The sequence below is a fragment of the Convolutriloba macropyga genome, unplaced genomic scaffold, assembly GCF_964194025.1.
Source record: "Convolutriloba macropyga unplaced genomic scaffold, txConMacr16.3 SCAFFOLD_613, whole genome shotgun sequence".
NCBI classification, from domain to species: Eukaryota; Metazoa; Xenacoelomorpha; order Acoela; family Convolutidae; genus Convolutriloba; species Convolutriloba macropyga.
Genome location: NW_027449233.1, coordinates 89,824 through 99,309, shown reverse-complemented (window position 1 = coordinate 99,309; position 9,486 = coordinate 89,824). Strand labels below are relative to the sequence as shown.

Sequence of the window (9,486 nt, the reverse complement as noted above, 5' to 3'; positions counted from 1 at the left end):
CGTTTGAGAGCCATTCGCCCGACGTTAGTCGGTTATGTTTGTATTTTTTGTCAGACCATCAGACTTTCTGTCCTCAAGATGAACAGGCTAAGCCCAGGGGCATTATGCCTGTGAACTGTTTTCTTAGAGCTTTACGAGTCTCGTGTTTAAATGACCACGAATCTTCCTTGATGACATATAATCATGTTGAGGGGCAGTTTTTTTGACAGTTTAGACCCCCCCCCCCCCCCCCCCCACGCACACACCCAACCCACCACACTCCTCGCCATTTTTTGTAGTTCTGTGACAATGATTATGGAAATGGATGTGGATGTTTGGCATCTGTTTGAAAAGAAATTCAGTTTTAATTTTGGTTTCAGAATTGTGGCCGATTGTCCTTCGCTATCAGACAGTGTGAACATGTTTGAGGCTCTGAGGGGAGAAAAGCTGAAGCAGTTGAGACACTTGAAACAACTGAACTCTATCTTGTTCATAGTAGATCCACTTCATTGGGAACAGTTGACTACCTCGTATGAGAAGATGCAATACTTAGAGGCTAAACTCTCAATTGAGTTCGAACACATTTTAAAACCGCATTTTAAGGAGTTTGATTTTATTGTTGTACAATAAAAATATCGAGCTATCTTCCCTTTTTGGGTTTTAATGTGCTCAATATTTACATTTTTTGCCCATCGAAAATTAGGAATAAAGAAGCCTTACCGGCATAGTGGTACATAATCAACAGGGCTATTATCAGAAACAGTTTAACCTTTTTTTGATAACGGCGAAGAAATAGATGCAGGCTGCTATTAATCTCATCGTAGTTTTTTTTAATACAATTAAAAAATGTGAATTGTGTTCAGACGCTATCTCTTTTTTTACAACTAACAGTTTTTAGTAAAAGTCTGTTTTTTGGCCGCAGCTTTATCAAATATAGCATGGTTTTTGCGTGTATTATGATGTTAATGAGGTCCAATGTCCGTTTTGTTAAACTTGGTTTTATGTAGGAGCTTTTGTCTTGAGAGTACCTAAGCTAGACTATCGTAGCCACAGCTAACTATTCACCGAGCCAGCACCCGCTAGTCAATTGAGAGCAGTTAGCCTGATGGTAGTCGGTTGTTTTAATATTTGAGTTTATCTGCCGTCCTTTTTATTCAAAATTTGGGCGTCATCCTCTGAAACGCCAACGAAGTGAGAAAACTGTTTGAACAAAAATTCGCTTTCTCATTAGTGGTTTTTAGTTCACATGCGGCAATTTCACTTTGGTTTTTACTGCTTTTTCAATTTTATGGATGGTTTTTTTTTCTAAATAGTTTTCCCAATCCATTTATAGTTTATTCTAGGCCTAGTTTTTTTATTAGAATCATATTTACTTTTCTCGCTAGTGGTTTTTTCTCGCTAGCGGCATGTTGAGATTGATTTTGTTTTTTATCTGATTTTTTTTTAGAAATGGTTTTTCCAATTCACTCATAGTCCGTTCTAGGTCTAGTTTTTTGTTTAGTCAATGAAACTTCTTTGAATTGTACGTCAGGACTTGTCCTGCTATGTTTTTTAATTCGCTTTACCTTTGACCACGTTTTTCGTTTTACATTTGACTTCTGATTACCTCACTCACTGTCTCAACTGAATGTATTTTAAGTTCTTTCATGCATTGAATTACGCAATATAGTGAATATATAGTGAATACGGTCAATGTCAGATTAGAAAAATCAAAAGAGACGGGATAAAGCGATAACGCCCGTTCATGAAGTCATTGAGAGTTAAGTTATCAAAGTTCATTAGCGTGTTTGCTAGCTGATATCGGTATTAAGCTTATTAGCTTTCAGTTTAGAAGCTGAATTAAGTATAGTTTTCGAATCTAACTGAAACTGCATGCCAAATTAGAACACCTTTTGACACAGAAAAATACAGAAAAAAATTTGGTCAATTTTCTCTTCTTTTTGTTTCTTTTTCTGTTTCAATCCCGATGTGCATTGAGCTCGTCAACGGCGTATTATTTCCGGCTATCTGCCGGCTATGTTTTTTGACAATTCAGTCTGTAATAATGATGTCAGACAATAAAAAATGTTTTTATATTATCTTCAAGCATAATTCCGGGCAAATTATCTTTGCTATGGAATGGAAAACCGTTTTTTTTTTCGAAGAAAATTTGGTTGTGTGTGCCCAGGCATATCCTGAATGGATTTTATTTGTATATGTTTTTGCTAGGAGAAGTTTTTTGAAAATAATAGTATCATCAATAGTCTTAAATGCATTAGTTTTCTGAGACTTAAAGTTGAGAAAGCTCGTAAAAATGTTATTTCGGATCTCAGTTTGTGCCCCCCTCCCCCTGCTTATTGGGTGCGTGCATAATATTTATGTCCCCCAATAGCACGTGTCATATTTTTACCTATTGATTTAATATGTAATGATATGTGCTCTGTAACGGGGGCATGCATAACGTACGGGGGGGGGGGGGGGGGGGCGCACGGAAATGATTCTTGAATTCATTTCTTCGACACAATTTTTGCTTCCGTTAAGGGTAGAGAGTCCAGGGCTTATGAAACCTTGCACAAATTACATCTGGCCCTGTATCATTTAGACCATATGCCTGAAACAAGGTCCCGTTTAGTGCGCCGAAGTCTGCCTCGTACGAATCTGAAAAGAACGGGTTTGGATCCCATATCAACTCGGAATTGACTTGTTCCTTTCTATGATTTAACCAAGAACCCTCGGTAATATCGTCTTTGATGTAAACGTAGGCAGGGTGGTCTATTCTTCTCAATCGATTGTACTCCACATTGACATCACCGTAAATAGAGCCGAGAATTGAGCGCATCATCATATCATATTTCTTACAATAATCAAGCGCCTCATACCATGTCAAATTTCCGGCGTAGTTGGCGCGGATAAATTCAAATGGAATACTGTAGTCAATTTCGCACAATGATGGGTCGACAAGACGCTGACCGCGATAGCAGTAGATTTCGCTGCTGCAATTTCTCGTCAAAGTGACCTCGTATTCGGTTATGTTAACAAGAGTCGAGGTTCTATTTACGCAGTTCGTAGCGTGAAGATCGCCAACTTTGAAATCCAAGCCGCAATTTGATCCTAGGAATCCGTTTTTGTTAGAGCTATCAAAGCAAGAGGCTTCATCGCTTGGAGACATCCCGGCATAGATGCAATTCGGGTTCGTTTTAAGGTCGCTCAGGGAACTGTCTGCGTTTAGGTTGTTCATTTGGCAGACTCTATCAAAGCAGAAGTTGTATGAGAGGCATTTGGGTGTTATGGTGCATTTGAGAGCACAAGTCATTCTATTTGTTGTTATGAAATTTTTGATTTTGTGATCGACTAATTGCGAGTTTGTCCGGAAGTCAGAAAGTTGAACAACTCTGAAATGAGCAATATTTTGTAACTATAGCGCGTCCCATAAAGTTGAAATAAGCGAACGTTTCAAACGCCACAGGTTAGAGTTCAAAGTTCAATTTTTAAAAGATGTAGAAAAATTTGATGAATGAAAGCTTAATGGACAAAACGTTGACATTCAAATGACCACATTGATTCTCAATTGCATGTTTTCGTTGTTTTTGAACGTTCGCTTACTTCAACTTTATGGGACAGACTATAGATGCCGCAGTTAAAATAAAGAAATTCGGCAATGTTCGTATTGAGAAAATCAGAAATTATGTTATCCCAGCGGATGATTTTCCGACCTTCATTACGTCGCCAATGTCCAAAACATCGAGTATACATAATCGATTTTGTCGAACTTTTGCCACGACCCACGTTTTAAGATTAGAGATTTAGCGATGGAAACGAGTAACACTTGGCTAAGGTAGTTCAAATTTGCTTCAAAATTGGATATAAATGTGCTCTCACTTTTCACATAGCATGTTTTTGATGCGAGCTTGAAAAATTGGGGCAATCTTTTGCCATTGATTTCCACGCCATAAATGACTAGTTTCCACACTATAAGTAACTCTTTGTGAACAATAAAGTTAGTGTCGATTAGACCGAATTGAATACAACTGGTATGTCGATTAATTTCACAAATTTTCATCTGGATACTAATTGCGGATTAAGGGGACAATTAACAGTTATGCAATTGCACATCATTGTTCACAAAAACTATTAAGTTTTTTGAATTGGGTCTCAACTAGATAAAAATTAAATTGGGTCAATAAAGTTTGAGGCGAATGGCACGTTAAAAATTGTGGAAATGGGTTACGCTATCCGTGAAAACCCGTGACAAATTGTAAGCGCTCTCCACGATCTAAACAAATTAGTTCCATGTTTTACGTAACTAAATTTCATAGTCGAAAGTTGCATATGAATTGTGAAAAATAGGGACACACTTTGGTAAATGGATTCAACAAAACGCAAAACTTAGTGAGAACTGCTTTTTTAGACATTGGCCACGTGAAGTTTGTTTTTGGGAAAATTGGATGCTGCAATAGGTTAGAAATTATTTAAATAGAAATACTGCCAATGTTTCAAATGCTAAAGTAGATTCAAAACAACTTTTTTACTCTTAGCTAGGAGGCAATTTAAAAAATATTCAGTTATGTAAACAACGCTCAGTTAATACAAGCAAACTTTCAAAAATTTTAAAGACAACTTTATGAATTTGGCCAATTTTACGATTTTGCGCAGCGTCGACGGAAATGATGCAATTGGTTATAGTTTAATGAGGTTTAATGATGCAAACGATAGCGTATAGCTTAAAGATGAATAAAGAGGGAAATTTGGATTCCTTGGCAAATTATCTTCATGGCAGATTATTCTTTCAAAAAAAAACACGGAATTTTTTTTTTGAGGTTTCTCTTGATTATTTATTGCATTATCCGTTTCTAATGAATGGAATACAGAAATAGGAAACATTTTTTATTCAAATCCCAGCTGCGATCGGTAAAATGCTGCTGCAATTAATTTTTACAAAATCGTCACTAAACAATGCCTATCGTTCCGACTACCACGTAACCTTTATAGTTTATTGTTCTTTCGATGTTCAATGGGTTCAAAGGGTTCAATGTTTCGATAAAGCACCAAAAATTGTAAACTTAATAGCAGGTTCATTACATTGCAGACCAAGAATATATTGTCCTTCAAATTGCGTCTAATTCAAAAAAGCGTACAAACTTTCAGTGTTGTTCCAATGAATATAGAGCATGCATATCATAACTGAATATCTACAGCATAGAGAGAACAATATGATCGGTTTTCTGTGTACAAATCTATCTTTTTAAAATGTTCGCAGAGTTTCTGAAGGATTTACTACAAAAACGTAGAATAAAGGAATTGCTTTTAGTCAACGGATTATGCGCGTTTTGAGGTCTGGGTAGAAAAAATATATGGTTTGTTGACATAATTTCGCCGAGTATCTCAAATTTTTTTATTTAACCTTAGAATTTAATTTTATGCTAGTTCGCTTTTGGACGCTTTTCACTTGAAAAATTTGATTTGAATAATATGAAATTTAATTTCAAGCTCCTATAGAATATTGATTCAAATTTTTTGTGGAGAAGATTAATATGACCAGTTAAAAAGGGACAAAATTTGCGTTGTCTGATCCACATACTCAAATGGCACTAAGAGCTAACTCAAGCGAAACGAAAAAATAACAATTTATTGAGACCAGAATTGTAAGCCGAAATAAATCACGCAGCTTCCGACGCTTTTCTATGGCAAAAACAGAGGTTTTGTAAATTTGTGATCAGTTATAATTGATAGTGTTAGAACCCAAAACGAAAAAAATTTTAAAAACAGAAAAAAGCCCCCGAGTAGGGCAACTTTAGTTCAAGTCGGAAAAAAGGAATAAGAACAGACAATTGCTTAAACATTATTTAACTTCAATTTTTTCTTTGTCATTTCAAATTTGGAGAATAAATTCCCGTTTAAAAGATTTATGCCCATCCCACCCAATTAGGCAGCCTTTTCGTTACTGATGTGACAAAAAAGATTTTCAGATAAGAAAAAAACATTTTCAAACAAAAATGTGACAAATTTATTACTGTATTAGCTAATTGAATTGCAACTTTCATTTCTTAAAAGTAACTTTGCTGCAAATTATACTCTTTAAAAATAACGGGAGGAAATGTTTGTTCTTTCTTCTCTTGTTTCCAGTCTCATCGTTTCGGTGTTTGCAAAAGAACTCTTTAATATTGTTCATGTTGTACATTTTTAGCCTTTTTCGTTTTTTTATAGTTTTTACCTTTTTCAATTGTTCTTATTGATCTAAAATAATAATAGGTAGGTTTCATCTGCACTGAAGCAGGTTTTTGCATTTCTAGCTGAAGAGTGTAAGACGAATCTTTGTTGCTTTTTACTAGAATTTAACGATTAGATCAACAATTGTTAAAATGCAGTAAGGCGGGTGAAGTATGGAACAAATAATAGTCAGAACAAATTTAATAAGGATCTATAATGTTTCAGCCCCAAAGCTTAGTAAGGCATAAATCTTTTATGACCCCAAAGTGCACGTGCTTTTTTGTTACATAGAAACCTGCTATATAGAGAGAACAATATGTTCGGTTTTCTGTGTACAAATCTATCTTTTTAAAATGTTCTCAGAGTTTCTGAAGGATTTACTACAAAAACGTAGAATAAAGAAATTGCTTTTAGTCAACGGCCTATGCGCGTTTTGAGGTCTGGGTAGAAAAAATATATGGTTTGTTGACATAATTTCGCCGAGTATCTCAAACTTTTTTATTTAACCTTAGAATTTAATTTTATGCTAGTTCGCTTTTGGACGCTTTTCACTTGAAAATTTTGATTTGAAAAATATGAAATTTAATTTCAAGCTCCTATAGAATATTGATTCGAATTTTTTGTGGAGAATATTAATATGACCAATTTAAAAAGGGGCAAAATTTGCGTTGTCTGATCCACATACTCAAGTGGCACTAAGAGCTAACTCAAGCGAAACGAAAAATAACAAATTATTGAGACCAGAAGTGTAAGCCGAAATAAATCACGCAGCTTCCGACGCTTTTCTATGGCAAAAACAGAGTTTTGTAAATTTGTGATCAGTTATAATTGATAGTGTTAGAACCCAAAACAAAAGAAAATTTTAAAAACAGATGAAGGCCCCCGAGGAGGGCAACTTTAGTTCAAGTCTGGAAAAAAGGAATAAGAACAGACAATTTGCTTAAACATTATTTAACTTCAATTTATTCTTTGTCATTTCAAATTTGGAGAATAAATTCCCATTTAAAAGATTTATGCCCATCCCACCCAGTTAGGCAGCCTTTTCGTTACTGATGTGACAAAAAAGATTTTCAGATATGAAAAAAAGATTTTCACTCAAAAATGTGACAAATTTATTACTGTATTTGCTAATTGCATTGCAACTTTCATTTCTTAGAAGTAACTTTGCTGCAAATTATACTCTTTAAAAATAACGGGAGGAAATGTTTGTTCTTTCTTCTCTTTTTTCCAGTCTCATCGTTTCGGTGTTTGCAAAAGAACTCTTTAATATTGTTCATGTTGTACATTTTTAGCCTTTTTTGTTTTTTTTTATAGTTTTTACCTGTTTCAATTGTTCTTATTGATCTAAAATAGTAATAGGTAGGTTTAATCTGCACTGAAGCAGGTTTTTGCATTTCTAGCTGAAGAGTGTAAGACGAATCTTTGTTGCTTTTTACTAGAATTTAACGATTAGATCAACAATTGTTTAAATGCAGTAAGGCGGGTGAAGTTTGGAACAAATAATAGTCAGAACAAATTTAATAAGGATCTATAATGTTTCAGCCCCAAAGCTTAGTGAGCATAAATCTTTTATGACCCCAAAGTGCACGTGCTATTTTGTTACATAGAAACCTGCTATATAACAACATATAATTTGTAACATTTACGAACTCAGCTTGACTTTGCTTCACTTTTATTGTTATTATACGGTTACGCGACGGTGTTTAAAATGACACAAAACTTCTTTTTTTACTCTTCAGTCTTTAGTATTTCCTTATATCAAAGCTGTTAGCATATTGCGTACAGGATTTATAAACAGAACAACTAAATACCAAATTATGTGCCAGGTCGAATCTCAAAAATTAATGCTCGTTTTCTCTTTTAAATAAGTTGAAGTCGTGACCTTAGCATCTATCGCTTGGTAAAATGATACTTGATATCAAATAATGATAAAGTTTCGTTGAATGTGCTAAAATAGTTTTATCCAAATTAATTTCTTCATTTTTATTTTTTGCTCAGAAGTTATCCATTTGGTTAATTGATTCTCAGATTTAATCTTGAAGGAACTTGTGAGAAGTGGTTTTCATCGCAATTTTTCAAGAACTCAGCAGGATTTGAACGTTCGCGAAAGTGTTGTTGTTTTTCTATAAATCAAATCGTCTCAAAATTTTAGGGTACTGGAATTACTCTGTCTTTCTTGCAAGTTGGCAGTAGATCTCATAAGCTATCTTTAGCTATCTTTCAAGAGTTTAGTGCGCTAAATTCTATGGGAACTCTTAATATTTAGTTGAAAAGTCATTTTTTAAATGACTTTCAGGCTTAAAAAGTGCAATTTGTTTACATTAAATTTTGAGTTCCCTGCTTAATTATTCATTCTGATGTCAAAAATACCAAGAAATAATAGTTAATCTTTCGCGGAATTGTTTCCGGGATCTTTTCCGTTTGTGCCCCCCGTAACTTAGTGGGTGCTTATTATTTGCGCCCCCCAGAAGCACGTGCAATATTTTTACAATGATGCCTCTGCTTGAATCTTCTAAGTGTAGCAAGGTTTTTCTGTAGATACTAAGTTGTTCCCCGCTTTTTGTGTTTTTGATAAGAACTATGGCTCTATTGACACCAACACAATTACCAATTAATTGCTCCATTTTGTTTATCTTCAGCTTTGTGAATCTGTATGTTTCTGCTTAACTCCTAATGTACGACCGGTCTGCTGATCAGCTCAAAAAAAATTTGGATCTTGTCCGTTTGTGCTCACCAGTTTAGTGGGTGCACGCTATTTGCACCCCCAGAAGCAGGTGCAAAAATTTTACATAATTATTTACCATGTAATGGCATGTGCTCTGTTATTGGGGGGAGTATAACGTACGGGGGGCACAAACGGAAAAGATCCACATTTTGTATTCGGTTCTTTTGAGTTTAAATAGAATTTTCTGCTGCAATGTTTTTCAACTATTCAAGTTCCCTTTCTCTTTTTGGCTCCAAATATTTTTGGTTTAAAATAACAAACATCTTGTCAGACAGGTTTTTGAAGTTTTGGTTTCGTCGTTTCCAACGTCCACGCCACGGCAGGACGCTGGGTTCGCTGATTCTCACAGTGGCACTTCCTTAAAATTTTTGTTCGTTTTGAACGAATCTTGTTACCTTTCTGAAAATTTAATTATGGAATTAAATTATATATATATATATATATATATATATATATATATATATATATATATATATATATATATGTAAAGTGATTTACATATATATTGTACAAATATAAGTATAATTAATGGTTCATGTTTGGCAGCTCGTTGTTACGCGTAGAAGTACGACATGAAGGTTCTAATCTTTCTGTTC

General features: G+C 34.7%; 1 protein-coding gene across 1 annotated transcript in view; it reads right to left on the bottom strand.

The window, feature by feature from the left end:
• Positions 1 to 2,443: 2,443 nt before the first annotated feature.
• Positions 2,444 to 9,486, bottom strand: part of LOC142354883 (uncharacterized) — a 31,286-nt gene continuing 24,243 nt past the window's right edge. The window contains exon 2 of the mRNA XM_075407222.1: positions 2,444 to 3,350. Within this exon, the coding sequence (XP_075263337.1) occupies positions 2,495 to 3,350 (856 nt within the window). The 3' untranslated portion in view covers positions 2,444 to 2,494. The remainder of the gene's footprint in view (positions 3,351 to 9,486) is intronic.